The following is a 17,346-nucleotide window of genomic DNA, read 5'->3' as shown; positions in this document are numbered from 1 at the left end:
TCAACAATTGACTGTAAAAAAAATAGGTCTCAATGTAAACAACTGCTTCCTCTCTGGTGCACGTTGTGTAGCTCAAACATTAGATGTGGATTTAGATCGCCACTTACTGGCTTGCTGTGTAATGGCACACTATTTGAATATTAATAAATGTAATATTTTATATTTGAATATAACATAATGTAGTGTAGTCTTACAACCCTCGGTTATCAGAAAACATTTATTAAAGTCATTTTAATGAACTAAAATTTTAATACAAGAGGGTGGCAGTTCTCGAAGTGGCAGTGTCTCATGCATTTTTAAACTTTTATTTGTTTTAATCTTTTTAAGTTTTAGTCAATAGATGAACACCATTATGCTGATAAGAAATCTATAAACACACACACAAATCCCTGAGAAAATATTTATTTCAGTACAATAATTTTGGTTGCTAACATTTTATAACATTATAAAATCTTGATTTTAACAAATTAAACAAATCAATGAGCATATTAATAGTGTGAGTGTCAGTTAATGTTTCAAATGAATGTGAACATATAGTTGAATAAGTATTTAACTGATTTACTGACAGCTGATACAGACTATTATATCTCATCAATGAAGATGTTGTCCATTGTGTATAAAATTATTTAGTGTGAGAGTAAAATATAATAACTCATCTCCCTTTTAATGGTAAAAGTATATAATTGTCAGTTATTTACACCAAAGGTAAAGGATAGGATGAGCATGCAGCAAGTCCACACATGTTCTTTCCCCTCTCAATGTAGAAATATCTGTATGGGGAAAAAAAATATTAGTTAATTAAAATAATTATGGGAGGACAACTTGCTCAAGTGTTCATTTATAATCTCAATGTTATTTTTCAACCTTACAGTAGCATAACATTTAAGGAAATCTCCTTTAATTGATAAAGTCCTGCAAACAGACCCGTTAATTCCCCAGCTGGTTCCCCAGGAGTTCTTCACTATCCAGTACGGAGTTCCGTTCTCCTGAGCATAACCCACAGCAAGCACTGCATGGTTCACCATGTCAGTAGTGTTGTGACACACATTGCTGTAAAATAGTCATAGCATATTACAGAAATTGCCATAAATAAATACAGTATAAAATGATATTTATGATAGTGCTGTCAGATCGATAAATTGCGATTAATGGCATTTAACATAAACATTTGTGTGTATACATACACACACATTATGAATAATTACAAACTTTTCTGTTGCATGAGATTAGTCACGATTAATCAATTTGACAGCACTAATTTATTATAATTAAAAATATTTTTATTTTAAGTAGTGTTTTCTTTTATAATGTTAGCCTAAATGTTTAAGGCATATATTTCATCCCTACCTGGAATATACTCCATCTTTGTAGTGCATGAAATCATTTGTCACCTCATATGCAAAGCTGACAGGGTTCAACCTGGCCACAGCATCCACCATTCCCATTTCATCGTACTAAAAACAGAAATTTGCAGTTAGAGCGAAGATGTGCAACTTAATTCATATTTGCATATGGACCATGACTTACTGTACCTTTGTGATGTTTACAACATCCTTCACAAAAGCAGCAGCCAGCTGTGGTTTGAATCTACATTCACCGTCCTACGAGCAAGTAAGAGGAAATGTCACGTCTTTATAAGTTAAAACAATAGGTAAAACAATAGGTAAGAGTCCTCACCTTAGCCGTGTAGGGGTAATCATCTTCTGTCATGAGACCTTTGTTGTACATGATGTACTCAAAGGCTTGACTTGGGAGGCCACTAAAAAGCATGTGACAGGAGTAAAATGTTGTTTACACAATTTTACAGTCGAGATTTAACTCCTAGAACCATAAAATAAAACCCAACACAATCTGAATCTATGGCTTTTGAAATAAGATGCATTTATTTAACTCACCCGTTGCAGCCATGATTGTTGAAAGCGCCTGCACAATCCACAAGCTGCTGCTCTGCCTTTAAAACAACGCACAAAGAGGTTAATAACCTGATGTTTTACACTTCTGGTCAAATGTTTGGAATAATTCAGATTTCTTTAATGTTTTTGACAGAAGCCAAATTTATTTGATTAAAAAAATAATAGTAATACTGTCAAATATGATTATAATTTAAAAGAACGGTTTTCTATTTAAAATGGAATTTATTCCTGTGATAGCCAAGCTGAATTACTCCAGTCTTCAGTGTCACATGATCCTTCAGAAATCATTCTAATATGCTCAGTTATTATCAATTATTATCGATGATCAGTAATTAATAATAGTTCTTATTATTATCAATGTTGAAAACAGTTTTGCTGCATAATAATAATAATTTTGTGGAAACCATGATACATTTTTTTTTAGGATTCTTTGATGAATAGAAAGTTAAAAAGTCTTTTGTAACATTATAAATGTCTTTACTGTGATTTTTTGATCAATTTAATGCATCCTTGCTAAAGAAAAGTTTTCATTTTTGTTTCTTTTTTTAAATCACTTTTGAATGGTAGTGTTTCATGGTTTCCATGAAAATATTAAGCATCAAAACTGTTTTTAATATTGATAATAATAATACAAATATTTATTGAGCAGCAAATCATCATATTAAAATGATTTCTGAAGGATCATGTGACACTGAAGACTGGAGTAATGATTGCCATCACAGAAATAAAATACATTTTAAAATATGTTAAAATGAAAAAAAAGAAAATCACAATATTACTGTTTTTACTGTATTTTTGATCAAATAAATGCAAATGCAGCATTGGTGAGCATAAGAGACTTCTTTCAAAAACATATTTCAAACTTTAGACTGGTAGTGTATATTACAGTGGTATTATAGCAGTAATTATTGCATGTTGGTACTAAATAAAGTTATAAGACATTACTACTAATCTAATGATAAATTAAAATCAACATTTACATACTAGTTGTAGGAGTTTCCCTGTGGCAATAGCAGTGACGGACTCTAGACAGCCTGTGGTGGAGAAAGTCCAGCAGCTTCCGCAAGGTCCCTGAAACAGTGTCACTGATTAAGAACCACCAATATTATAGTTTTAGAGGATTATTATGGCAAGATAAGCAAGATACCTGATTCTTGACATCCGTTACATAGTGTCCTTTGTTTCTCCAGTCAATCATATCAGGATAAGGACCATTACTGCTCAGATGATTCCCTCTAGTGGCTGAGCAGTTCTGTCAGGTTGTAAAAATGTTCATGAATTGTGGTACTTTCCTATTTCCTCATTGATCACGAGAGGCGGCCAAAAATAATACCTGAGGCTCTGTCAGGAGATAGGACTTCTTAAATTCAGCAAAGGTCATGTCTGAAAACTGGTTCAGTCCCACTGTAAAGTGCAGAGAAATAATATGTGATTTTAATGTGTTTTCATAACCTAAACATGAAAGTTTTCATAACATTCTGTAAGTTAGATTATGTCAGTCATACTTGAAAACTTGTGGTTTCCAGCATTATGTTGCTCAATCTTCTTCTTGTTTTCCAGGAATATCTGCAGCCGCTGGTAATATTCATTTATCTCATATTTTTTATTATACTGCGAAATTAAAAAGAATAAAAGGGGTTACTTTTCTCCCTCTTCCACTTCCTTCATTTAGTGCCGCCTTACATTTCCTCAGTAGGCGATGAACAAACAATTACAAAACAATTGATTCTTACCTGAGACAGCCATGATTTGAAAAGAAACTCATCTGCAACAAATAATTATATTTTTATTTTGGTGCTGCACACAACAGTTCAATACTTTTTTCCCTTCACCATTTGTATTTTAATCCACTACTTTTTCAATTGCTATATATATATATGCCTATATCACTTTAACTATTGTCTGTTCTATACTTTGAAAGTCTTAGTGGTCATGAACGTGTTGTGTATCTGTTACGACAAAATACTCAAAAGCGAAAGTACGACGCAGCGGCGCACGTTAGAAAAAAAAGCTCAAAGTCAAAAGCTGGTTTGATAACTTACCTTCCTCAGTGTGCAAAGGCACTGTGTGTACCTGATAGAGAACCGCAAACAGCACCAACAAAATCAACCTGTTCATCTTCACCCCTGCGAGCAACTCATAACACACCAGCATTTGAATAGCTTATGTATCACATGACTCCTCCTACACGAGGGAGGGCTTTATTGTCCTCTGGGCTTCGGGTTAAAAGTGCACTCAATATTCTTTAGCTAATTAAACGTTTTACACAAAGAAATTAACAGCATTTTTTTTTAGATATCAGTTTAATGAAGTGCACAAAGCTGTTTTATTCTAGCTAGGCTACATGGAGCGGGGCGCCCCCTCAGTAGCTGCATCACATGACCAGTGTCACGCAAGTGAGTTACTATGTTTCAGCCAGTTTCCTGAAAACGACTCGGTCACACTTTAGATTAGGGTCCAATTCTCACTATTAACTAACTATTAGCCTACGACTTTTGCCTCAACAAACTCCTAATTACTGCTTATTAATAGTTAGTAAGGTAGTTGTTAAATGTAGGATTAAGGGAAGTAGAATATAATCATGCAGAATAAGGCATTAGTATGTGCTTTATAAGTACTAATGAACATCCAATAGTAATATGCATGCTAATAAGCAATAGTTAATAGTGAGAACTGGATCCTAAACTAAAGTGTTACCAATGACAATGTTTACATGACAAGGATCATAAAGATGATTTATAATCGAAAACATTGCTAATTGATACATAAATGGTCCACATTTAAACTATTTATGAATAGTCTTACAGTATATACTACATTATACACCATTAATACTTAATGGATGTGTTTGTATGGCAGCATAATACAGAAACACTGCCGTTTTAAAGTAAATGTGGCCAGTATTATTATACATAAGAATACACCTATGACCGGTGTTAGGGATTATTCTTCTGCAATCCAGAATGGCAGCACAGCTGAAAGGTTTGTTTAGGTTTCCTTCAGTCGTAGACTTTTTCATTTCACTTTTAGAGTAAAAGAGCCTTTACATTTGCCAAAAATATAACTTTTTTGTGATTAAAAAAACAAAGCAAGCAAGCCCAGACCAGATGAGAAAAAGTAACGCATTACTTTCCATCAAAAAGTAACACAATTAGTTACTTTTTTTAGGGAGTAACGGAATATTGTAATGCATTACTTTTAAAAGCAACTTTCGCCAACACTGCTTTATAACCCAATTTTTCAGAGAGCAAAATAAAGTGTGCATGACAAAAACCACATACAAGGAAGCAATATCCCCCTGAGATAGAATAGATTTATTAGCAAGAGGTAATCAGGAAACATACAGTTTATTTTTCTTTCTTTTCTGTTCATTTCTCTTTTTTGTACAAAACTGGAAATATTTCCCGAGCCGTGGAAATAAACTTAAGGGTTGAAAGATAATTCTCATACCACTGGGTATTGCTAACAGCAAAATGTTTGTTTGTATGTTTATATATAATTTATAAGAGTATGTGCACATAGATGTGTATACAGTATATATATATATATATATATATATATATATATATATATATATATATATATATCCTTTTTAAAGTTTCTGGCTGATACAGTGTTGCATGCCTGCCACATGAGCGATTAGTGTGTTTCCAGACTGTACATAGTAAAAATACATACAAATATTCACAGAATAAGCACTACATTACTATATTCCTGCTAAGAGAATGATTATAGACAGGATTACAGTATATGCAAAACACTTTAAAGTCCTCTACCTCTAGATCATGGTTTCAAAAATCACAAATCATATAGCATTGAGTGTGTAAGCATAGGATACAACGCTTTAAAGAGGTGTGCTTTAAACTAGTACATGTTAAGAAATACATAGGGCTGCATGTACAAAATATACAGAATACTTTTCTGTGTGGCGAGTTGACAATGTTTGTACAAAAATGTTTCTACGGTCTGTTTTTTTTTTTCTTTCTTTTTAAGGTAAGGATGCAGAACCCTACGTCTTTATTCTAGGACTACAAAAATACCCTTTGTATGCTGCAAGCGGGAAGGTCATTCACTTTTGATCATACTCTTAAACGACAATGCATTTTACAAAGTGATATTCAGTCACGTTCCACAATCACTGGAACAGCAAGAAGAACATAGATTGTCTGTAAATGTACAATAGCTGGATAATCTGGTGTAGAAGGATAGTGTTGAACCCAGAATACCCTTTTTTCCCAAAATGCGGCTGTGAGCAACGAAAACATTACATGGGTAAACAATCACTAAACGACTAGTTTCAAAAATGTAATGCTGATCTAATAGTCCTTGCTTCTTTTTGTGAAGAAATAGTCTAATTTTGGGCTGAGGAAATAATAAATAAATAAATAGCTGCAAAATGAACAAATTCTTCATGCAAGAACAGATCAAAATTCTTTTTGCCTGATAGGAGACATATACTGTCTTTTAATGTATTACCAAGCTATACACTGTCTGCTTTATTAAGTCATGCCAAAACTGTTCAAAAAATATCATGGCAGTTTAGGCATTGTGAAATCAGGGGGTGGACGTTAATTATCGCAACCAATTAATGTAAAAATGCTGGAGTTGGTTCAGCTAAGTACAGTGACGTGTGCCTTGGATTATAATGGTATAACAGTATAAGTGTTTCTATACGCTTGGTTGTATACAGGAATATATCTGCTTTCCACATTGCTACATGGTATGCATATACTGTAAAATAGTTACATGCATCTATTAAAATCTCAAAATGCTCCTGCCGGCTTTTCATGTTTCATTACGGTGATGTGGATGAGCCTGATTAATTAAAGAAACAACCACACCTTGAAATAGAATTTATATTAAATAGAATTAAATAATTTGGATGGGGATAAAATATGATTCCCTAAAGAACAAAGGCTGAAATCAACAGGTAAGTCCTCGTGAAAGATCTGAAACAATTAGGCAACATTTGGTTACAACTAAAAACAAGGAACACACCCAGGAGTAATAATCATGTTACAGTACATAACAGAACACATGGATGTATACTGTAGAGAGCGTGGTGTCTGTACATTTTGTAGACGTTAAGCGGAGCCTTTCTCAGTTGGGCACTTTAGGCTCAATTCTGAGAGAGGCTTCATACAGGCCTTCTTCATCCATTACCAAGCTTTGGTCCAGTAAATACAGTACTGCCTGGAAGACAAACGCAGTATCAGTTTCATATTGAATGTGATGCTTCAATGCAAACTACACTGTGAAAACAGCTCAAATCTCGATTCAAGTTTCCTAGAGAAAAGAGAATATATTCTTGTAAATGCAATACGCTAAAATACCTACAGGTTTTTCAGTAGTTTTTCAGTAAATGGGTATGTTAATGTTAGTGAAGGTTAGAAGTACAAATAGATTCTGTGATTAAATGGCTTTGTAGAGATACCGTGATGTGTTCCTGCATTGTGTCTGTCTGTTTTGCAAATGTCTAACCATTAAAAAAAGTATTAAAAAGAGCTTGTAACTAAACCTCGTGACTTCATTGGATCCTCAAGCTGTCGGTAAAACCTCATAACTCCACCCTGCCTCTATCGTGAATGAAGTGCCGCATGCATTTTGGATCATCTCTGCTTGTTTGCAATGCAAGGGTAAATAAAGAACTGTTGGTTTGAATAAGTAAAGCATTTTTATTACTTAAGAAGCACTATATATAAAGGCTAATGTTTTATGTGTTTAGGGAGAGTGTCTTAATATAACATTTGTCGTCAAATCATAGCCGATACTGTCTTAAATAGCCTGTGCAAAGCACTTCTAAAGCACTAAATTATTTTAAACAAAAAAAAACAGGGTTTTTCACATTTTCAGAAAAGTAGCATTTTTGGAGATACAAGGTTTCTGCCCAACAGCGACAGTACAATGATGTACAAAACAAACAATACACACTCAAACCTAACCACTAACTGTACTAGTACTAGTGCATGTTGATCATGAAACCTAATATTTTACCAGTACAAACCAACATTAGTTCAATACCTTTGGCTGGTAATCAATCTTGTATGCCGTTTGCTGAAACTGCCTGATTTCTCGGATGATATGGGAGATCTGTAAAATGAAGAAAATATGATAACAAAATGACTATGACTCTTTTCCACATGCATTAAAGAAACACATCTAAAAACCTACCATTCTCATCTTGGAAAAATTGACCAGGTTGTCCTCTGTGTAGTTGGGGGTCCCTTCCTCAATAAAGGCCAAGTCAGTGAGGTACATTCCCAAATATGGCACACAGGGAGGGTCACAACTAGCAGAAACATTAGAAAAAAATATTAGCCATGCCATCATGTTTCATTGCCATTTCATATTACCATAACCAAAGCCAATAGCAAAATAATTTTTTTTTATAAATAAATAAAAAATAATCACTATATCTCATAGACCTCCTCAAATACACATATCTGAGTTCAATTACAGCAACAAGTAACAAGTACAGCAACAAAAAAATTACTTTTTTAAGGCCTCTCTGAGGTTCTTGAACCTTCCTTCAGATGAGACCAACTTCTGCAGCTTGTCAATGACTGTTTTGGTCTAATGATTTAAACAAAACAGGGTGTTAAATGTTATCAGTCTAGTCAGTTAATATCAAATCAACAACAGGATGTCATGCAAATATTGCTTAAAGGTGCAGTAAGGGATTTCTGAGAAAAGCTGTTGAAAGTGGATCAGACCGAGCAGCACAACACACTTGTAGCCAATCAGCAGCAGGGAGCGTGTCCACACATGATGGGGGAGGAGAGAGAGTGAGCAAGAGGGAGATTTGAAGAAAGACTGTAGAAAGAGAGATGGCTGAGAGACATTACAAAAGAGAGAAGCTCAGAGGAATATCATGAAGGGTTATGATCAGGCAAGAGCTTTAGTACACACGTTAAATGTAGGGTAGACAATTTTTTTCATAAACACTTTTTGATAATCTGGTTGAAACTCTAGACGATATATGTACATTTTTTAATATTTAGACCACTTATATTATTGATTACTATCAAGCAATTCAAGTCTATGGAAGTCTCAGGACCAAAAAATGTTCATCCAATCGGCTGCCTGTCAAGATATGTATTTCCGTATGTAGCGGGAGGCCGCTTTAGGGGAGGAGCTCAATGACTACCTCTACATATGCATGACTACGCCACCCTATTTAACAGGGAAATATTAATACTCATACATTTAATAACCCACCAAAAGGACACACAGAAACGTTGTTATCGAGGAAGGGCCAGAGACGTGGATACAAAATTTTTATTGTAGTCAGCAACAATCTTAAGACAACATTAAAAGACTGGGTCATCATGCAACACTCAAGAAATCAAGAAGAAAGCCGAGGCTTAACAATGGCAGGTACACTACTTTAGTGAGCACAAGGCTCCTATAATCACTCTTACCACCCTGTGCACAATTATCACACACACACACTCAATACAGTCAAGCATGAACGCACAGCACTCGGTGACAAAACCTCCACCACAGCACGTGAGGGCCTACTAGCGGCCTGCCTTGAAGCCTCGGCTCCTGTAATGAGAGCAGAAATTACTGCACTAGTCTCAACATACAACAAAGACACTAACTACAAAAGAAAACAAATAATAAACACTTAAATCAACAAACCAGAAAACAACAACACAAATAATGATGTTCTAGATTTGGTACCAACACAGAGTGTATGTAGTACAAAACTATTCTTCTAACAATACTTTCAAAAGCAAAACAGACATAAGCAAACCAAAACATTCATAAATACACAGAAAAATATATATTTAACAACAAATCACACAAATTGAAAGACTAGTTGGAGAAACAACCCAGCGATCACAAGGACGAGCGCTGGAGAGCAGGCGTCGCACAAGACGCATAAATCGAGAGCACGTGTTGATGAGAAATGTTATTGCCGGGAAGAGTCCGGACGTACAAATCCGATGTATAAAGCAGCAGCGTCAAGCAGCGTTGCCCCGCAGGTGTCACTGACAGTCTATTCCTCCTAAAATATAAACATAAAACATATACTTGCAATCTAAAAAGGGAGCGCCACACAATAGTGAAGGTTTTACGTACCTTCATTTCATAACAGTCGCCCGTCCATGTCACGCGCACACAAGACAACACCATGAGGAACGCCAAAGGAGAGTAACAACTGCCAACAGCCCACAGTTGCGATTTATCCTCAAGCTCAACGGAACAATTGTTTACATGACATCACGCATCTCTGTTTAACTAGTCAGCCAAACACATACCTCCAAGCGAGAACGGATGAGGAACCAGGGGCAGGGGCAACTAGAGCCCTGTAAGTTGTTTACGTTCATTGTGTGCTGTGCGACATGAGGTAATTTAAGCCATCTCTTATGATGCTAATCTGCTCTGGCTTTGCGCGACCTGCGAGTTCATGTGTTTTGAAGGAGGCGTGGCTTTGGAGAGCAATCTGAAGGGAGGGTGGGATCTAATGCTTTCAAAGCTAGCTTGCTATCCCTAGCCGCTCCAAAATTGCCTAGCGTACCTTAGAAAAGCTTGCCAGAGCTGGAGAGACCTGAGTGGGAAGGCCTGAAAACGGACGCTTAGGTTGCGTTGTTTCTGCTCCATATGTGAGTAACATTGGTTTTGCTATGATTCACAGAACCAAGACATGCTTATGTTGTAATGTTAGCTATAGAAACAGGATAGTTCTGAGTGTTATTGTTTGTCTGGGGCTGATGTGCTTCTGGCGACCAACATCCAACTCTTGCTTGTATTCACTTGTGTTCATTTTTTGCACCTCCTTGTCTTTCGTTCGTCATCTTTGCTTTATTTTTGGAGGCAGAGCAATGAAGGGAGGGGTGTGTTTGTTTGGGTTGATTTCAAATATCAACAGTGTTTCTCAGAAATCACTTACTGCACCTTTAATTGTCTGAATAGTTTAACAGTCTTAAAAAGGCCCTACTTGTCCTTTCAAGCCAGCTGACATGATTCATGTTCTCACATTCTTTGTTCAATAACAAACGCCATAATCATTACTTTTATTTTGATGAGGTTTTCCCACCTGTTTCGAAACTTTGAGCCAAGTTTTCTTCAGACGGAAGATGGAGCTGCGATTGAGGGATGAGGTGATTTCCAGCACAGCATTGTAGTTATGGAGACAGCGGCAGATATCAGCTACTGCCACCCACTTCTCTATCACTGCTACCCGTACATTCACATCCTCACAGCGCAGGATCTCTGTGGCAATCAGGTTACTGATCTTTAAATGAGACAGAGATATATCAGCATTGTGCACATTATGCTTCATTTGGGACAGTGCATCAACAAATACATTGCAAAGAACTGAACATTTACACTTTGTTTTCACATTGAACACTTACATCATTGAAGTGTTTTGTCGTTTTCATGATGTAAGGTGTTTTCTCATTTTTGTCATTCTTCATCCATCCTTGACCAAAAAACTCCCTGTACGATAATAAACACATTTGTGAGGAAAAACACTATGTTTGATAGCTTATGGGATTATTCACATTTCTTCACAAATATTTAAAGGAGCTCTATGTAAGAATTTTCATGTATGAGTGAGCAATGAGTGAACAGCTTGTAACGAATCTTAAAAAGCGAGACCTTCAACGACTTCCTAGGTTGTCTATGAAAGCCTGTAGACTGATTTTTATGTGAAGGATTTGGGCCGGTTTCACCAGGAAAATCCAAAGGATGTGACAGTTACGCGCGCTCCCGAGACCCTCTCTTCTGTTCAATGACACATGAAATAAATGCTTATCCAGTGTTCAGGATAATGCCGAAAGAGCTATTCTGTACTGTGACGTCAATGTTTCATGCAAAGAAAAGGGATTGATTCAAACTATAGTCTCACATACATAGCCAGAACCATATATACTTCATAATCAAACTATCATAACAGTTTCATTTTAATGCCAGTAAATCGCAGAACTGGTGCAAACAAATCCACATCGCTATGATCAGATGCTTCCTAACTGCTGTTTTCTCAAAGATGTCATTTTTGTTGTGTGCTTATTTTGTTATTGAGAGGAAAGCATGCAGTACAAATTCATCTAAACGTCGCTCTCAGTATTATCAGTATATCGCTGCAAAGGTATTTTCAACTTCTTTTTACTTCTAAGCAAATAACGAGTATATCGGGGCATTAAATCACGTCTCTTGTTACGAGTGTGCACAAGTGTACACAATCAGTATCTGGCTTCAGTTCACTTAACGGTCACTGGTGACACTAATAACAAGGGTTTCTGAATTCTACATATAGCCACTTTAAGTATTATGTAAAAACAAATCAAACAATGTAACTAAGCTTTTCTTGTTAAATGCATAGTTCACTCAAAATTTAAAATTATTTACTCACCCTCATGTCATTCATGTCAAAGCTGTATGCAGAATTGAGAATCTATCGTATGACTTCAGAAGATAGATATATAGAGTGCAAATCATATTGTAAGAGCTGTGTGAACTGTGAAGATTATTTGAAGTGTATATGTCCATGAAATAACAGCATACAGGGTTGGAGCAACATTAATGACATTCATTTTTGAGTGAACTATACTTTATCTCTGTAGTTCCCTAAATACCAAATAAATTGAAACATAATCACACTTACTCATATGGTATGACTTTAAAAACAAGGTGGTCCAGCAGGGTGAGCTGTTCTGCGATCTCCAGAGCTGAATGATTCTCGAAAGGCTCTGACTTTCCTCCTTCCGCCTACATAACATAATAATTAGACAAATAACAACGAATTAAAAGTTGAATAATGAATTTCAGCTGTTTATACAACTTTGTAAATGGTGAAACATTCTAAACCAAAACCACAATAACAAGTGGTGTTCTGGATATACACTACCATTCGAAAGTCTAGAGTTGTTAAGATAAAAAAAATAATAATAATACTTTTATTCAGCAAGGATGCATTAAATTGATCAAAAGTGACCGTAAATATTTTTATAATGTTACAAAAGATTTCTGTTTCAAATAAATCCTGTTTTTTATTTTATTTTATTTTTTTACTTTATATTCGTCAAAGAATCATGGAAAAAATCTAATTTTCCACAAAATTATTAAGCAGCACGACAGCAAATTAGAATGATTTCTGAAAATGACACTGAAGACTGGAATTATGATGCAGAAAATTCAGCTTTGCCATCACTTAAATAAATAATATTTTTAAATATATTAAAATAGGAAACACATTTTATAATATTTCATGCAGCCTTGGTGAGCATAAGATACAGTACTTTCAAAAACGTTAAAAGATCTTACCGACCCCAAACTTTTGAACAGTAATTTAAATATGTTATGTTGAAACAATAAAGTTCTGCTTGTTTTAGCAGTGAAAGGCATTCATGTTAAATATGTTAATGTTAAATAATTTGAAGGATGACTCAGAATCACCCAACTCACCATCTGCAGCACCTCCTCCAGACAGATCTGGTTGTCACCAGGATCCTCCTGTGTCAATGTCCTGTCAGAGAAAGAAAAATTATGATTTACAAGCAAGACCACTGACTGACTTGCATGCACAAAAGGTTATCAGATAACAGAAGTGGCACACAAAACACACACAAAAAAAATCGGTATTTATCCCTAACTCTACATGTGAGCATTGCATCTGTCAGGGTGTAGGCACTGGGCAGACTCACCGTATGATGTTGGCTGCAGCTTTCCTTTCCTGGGTCAGGAGTTCAGGATCATGCATCACCTCCTCCAGGAAACTAATCACCTTCATTTTCAGCTCAGTGTTGGATTCAAAGTCCTGCACACACAAATGCAAGGCACACAGAACTTTGTAGAAAGTTCTTTCAATACTATTCTTTTTTAAAATGCTGTTTATATTTGACAATGCCTTAAATGGGTCATATTATGCTATTTAAAAAAATAATTATTTTGTTTATAGGCTGTAATAAAATAGGTTAACATGATTTAATGTTCAAAAACACACTCCTCTATTCTCAGTCTCTGAAACGTGCTGGTTTTACCATATCAGTCGGATTCTGAAAATGCATATGATCAAGCCGATCGATCAGAACCAACTTTGCATGCATGACTTGAGCAGAACGTTTCACAGTGGTAAGTAGACTTTGGATATAGCCTGCGTTGTACATTTCCAGGTTCAGGAAGCTGTTCACTGTAAACAAGCAAACTTCTGGGTTGTACTGCTCAAGAACAGCTTTATAAATAAATCTAATTCCTAATTCGCTAATTCCTAATTTCATCCGTTTTCAGAAGGCTAAACTATGTGGTTTTGCCTTTGCATTCTAAACACACAGCATCTCTACGACACGACGACAACACTAAAATTCACTGAAGTCTTTGCATATGCCTTTGGCCGGGCATTATGCTAATATTTCACAATGTGACGTAGACGTTTGAGAAAGTAACATCTGGGCTTCGATCGAGGTGTTTTAGGCAGGTTTGGATCAGTGTTCTCTGTTAGATAGAATAAATCCTCCTTTGTGAGAGACTCTGAGCTCTGGAACTTTACAGATCGTATACAAGCACAAACAGACACATTACACACTAAATGTATCAGACTAAAAAACATTAAAAAAGCATCATATGACCTCATTTAAAATTGTGTCATGTTTAAATCTATTCCACATAATTCAGCACATTAAAATAACTGCGGAAACTACATAAAAATTCATTTTGGGACAAATTTATTACATTTGTTTCTATTTGGTCACTGCTTATTTTAGTATGTTATTATAATGTGTTCTCAATCTCACCTGCGAGTGTTTGGACACCCAGTGCCTGAGGACATTGAGAACTCTGTTAGTTGCCGCTCGACGAATCACAAACTCCTTATCTCCGTTCCTCTGATCCGTGGGGAACCCTGATAACCAATCAAAATTCACATTAATCTCTTTTCTGCCAGGCAACAAATATCCACAACCTATGAGAGACTGAAACAGATTGGTGAACCCTACCTGTGCTTGCCAGAGACATGCGCCGGTACTTCTCCTTGGTCGGCGTGCCCTCGTTGGCACCAGCTGTGGCGATGGCGAAGGCAGAAGCGGCAGACAAGGCGCTACGGTTGTTATCCAGCTCCCGGCAGGACGACATCACCATGCCATTATTGTACGAGAACAGAGAGAATTCTGCCCAGAGAGAAAGACAAGAAGCACACACGATTGTTAAATGCTTGTCTGGACTGGAGGTTAATTGCTATGGAATCTTTTTTCTGCTAAGAATAAAAAATTATAAAGGTAATTGTGACTTCTTATATCTCACAATTCTGACTTTTTTTCTCACAATTGCAAGTTCATATCACACAATTCTGGCTTTTTTCTTGGAATTCCAAGTTCTGTCATGACAACTCTTGGAGTGTTTGGCATGGTAATGGATATGACAATCTTGATATGTTGAGTCTTGGTGGAATAGATCTGCTATGCTGCTGTACAATATAGCGTACATGAATTACCCGTAGCAGATCTATACAGGTGGAGGTGGTTAGCAAATGCTAACCAAGTATTTGAAGGTTAAGCAGCGAGCTCATTGGCTACTGATACAGCAGGAACCAATCAGATGTGCCCTATAGAGAATGATGTGATTGCAAGCAGACTGAGTAAAGGACCTATCATGTTAATTTAGTTTTAATTTCAGATAAAAATAGAATTAGTCAGTAACTCTGACTTTAAACAAATAAATGTTTGCATACTTCAAGTGGTAAGACTGGAAATAGATATGCATGTAAAAAAATACAGGCGCTTGTAAGGCAGCACAATAATAGTGTTTTAGCTGTAGGTGAGTTTACTGTAGGTTCTCTAAGTTCTGGGTAAATTAATGTTATTGTCATGATGCTCAGCATGGGTCTAGTTTTCTGTCAGCAGTGTTTGAGAATTAAAATAGAATACAACACCGTCTTTGCAGTGTATAAGCAGCTATGAATAGCTAAAGGATTTATAATGTAAAACACCAATCACAATTTAATAAGCAAAAAGACATTAGAAAGCGGACTAATCACAGTTCAGTATGCAAATATTAAAATGGTCAGTTCCATTTTTCTGAACATTCAATCAATGATTTCTTCAGTTAAAAATAACTAGGAATGGCATGTTTTTATGAAATGTAGTGGAATAAAATGTATGATATTATGCTTTGGAATGTAGTGAAATAAAAGTACAAGTTTCCCAAAATAAACATACTCCGATAAAGAAGTTACTTGAAAAATACTTAGATATAGTAACAAAGTATTTTACTTGTCCACCACTGAATATTATTGATATTCTTCCAACTAGTAATATAAATCATTACACTAGTGTTATGTTGTTTATGTTTGCAAAGTAATGTGTCAATTTTATTAACTGTCATCTTACAAATTTGAATGTGGCTCATTCAACCAGAATTCTAAATCAGAACTATACATTTTATAAGGAGCATTTTCAAATTTGAATTTTTTATTAAATATTTTAAATAAAAAATAAAGTAAACAGCACTACTAGAAGTTTGAATCTGTAATCTCAAAGAGATTCGAACTGAAGTGTCTGAAGAATATCAATGCAGTGTACTTAAGACTTGTTAGACATAAAGCGTCATCTGTCCGTGGCCAAAGACTAAAAGGTCCAATCAAATATTAAGTAGACGTGGAGTTACTGTGTTTCAGAGTGCTTTCCCTTTAAGGATACAGCAGGTGTAAAATAAGACAAGATGGACTCATGCAGAAATAATGGAGGCAGTGACATTATCTCCACAATGGATAAGCCCTTGATGATGACATATGAAAATGTCACAAACATCTACTGCGCCCAACGACTGTTAAACAAAACCCACTATCCAGTTTGTCTGCGACTGCCAGCAAGACCACAATAAGCACTTATCTCCATACTGTTAGTTTTGTACTTGCAAGCACTTTCCACAGGCTAATGCATCATGTTATCATAAAAAAAGTATTTTTGGAGCATGATGCTGCAATGATGTAGTGCATCCAAGCATCCAGCAGGTGGCGACGCAAAACGCTAAATCACAGACTGCGTCTTCATCAAGACAATAGGCTGGGCTCTGGTTCTCAAGATGGTTGAGACTAAAAATACCTCATCATTTCACTAAGATGAATGTCTCAAATACACTCTGAGAGAATAACAAAAGCGTTTTAAAGAAAACTAGTTGTTTTCAGCAAAGGCTTAGAAAAGAATACCTAAGGGGAACCAAAACATGCTTTCTTCTTCTACTGCCACATAGCTTGACGGAAATACTGCGTCACACACATGAAACAATGGGATCACTGTTGACCTTTGAACCCCTATTTAAGTTAGTTTTAAAGCAAGGAGTCTGCGTTGTTGCAGTGCATCGACCGCACCGGGGTGGCAGAGAGAAAACACGCTAATGGTTGCTATGGCACAAGTTTCCCAAATACCTACTCACGCCTCCTTTGGCGTTTCCCTGAGCTTTTTTGTTTCGTTTTTTTAAACCTACAGAA

General features: G+C 35.9%; 2 protein-coding genes across 2 annotated transcripts in view; both read right to left on the bottom strand.

Annotated features, from left to right (window-relative positions):
- Positions 1-386: 386 nt before the first annotated feature.
- Positions 387-4,277, bottom strand: ctsh (cathepsin H). The gene is made up of 12 exons (XM_084125249.1): positions 3,956-4,277; positions 3,647-3,678; positions 3,419-3,524; positions 3,247-3,317; positions 3,061-3,165; positions 2,898-2,984; positions 1,896-1,951; positions 1,678-1,759; positions 1,533-1,601; positions 1,348-1,454; positions 925-1,050; positions 387-770 (listed from the first exon to the last, which is right to left on the bottom strand). The coding sequence occupies exons 1-12, from the start codon at positions 4,065-4,067 to the stop codon at positions 695-697; spliced, it is 1,029 nt and encodes a 342-aa protein (XP_083981375.1). The 5' UTR covers positions 4,068-4,277; the 3' UTR covers positions 387-694.
- Positions 4,278-5,903: 1,626 nt separating this feature from the next.
- Positions 5,904-17,346, bottom strand: part of rasgrf1 (Ras protein specific guanine nucleotide releasing factor 1) — a 41,057-nt gene continuing 29,614 nt past the window's right edge. Inside the window, exons 17-27 of the mRNA XM_084124897.1 lie at positions 14,858-15,028; positions 14,657-14,763; positions 13,571-13,683; positions 13,332-13,392; positions 12,532-12,635; positions 11,279-11,363; positions 10,960-11,157; positions 8,407-8,486; positions 8,085-8,202; positions 7,935-8,003; positions 5,904-7,106 (exon numbers count right to left, since the gene is read on the bottom strand). Of these exons, the coding sequence (XP_083981023.1) occupies positions 7,014-7,106; positions 7,935-8,003; positions 8,085-8,202; positions 8,407-8,486; positions 10,960-11,157; positions 11,279-11,363; positions 12,532-12,635; positions 13,332-13,392; positions 13,571-13,683; positions 14,657-14,763; positions 14,858-15,028 (1,199 nt within the window). The 3' untranslated portion in view covers positions 5,904-7,013. The remainder of the gene's footprint in view (positions 7,107-7,934; positions 8,004-8,084; positions 8,203-8,406; positions 8,487-10,959; positions 11,158-11,278; positions 11,364-12,531; positions 12,636-13,331; positions 13,393-13,570; positions 13,684-14,656; positions 14,764-14,857; positions 15,029-17,346) is intronic.

This window comes from Abramis brama (assembly GCF_963993115.1).
Source record: "Abramis brama genome assembly, chromosome: 9".
In the NCBI taxonomy this organism is placed as follows: Eukaryota; Metazoa; Chordata; class Actinopteri; order Cypriniformes; family Leuciscidae; genus Abramis; species Abramis brama.
The sequence above is the reverse complement of the archived record's forward strand: the minus strand, read 5'-3'. Positions and strand labels throughout refer to the sequence as shown.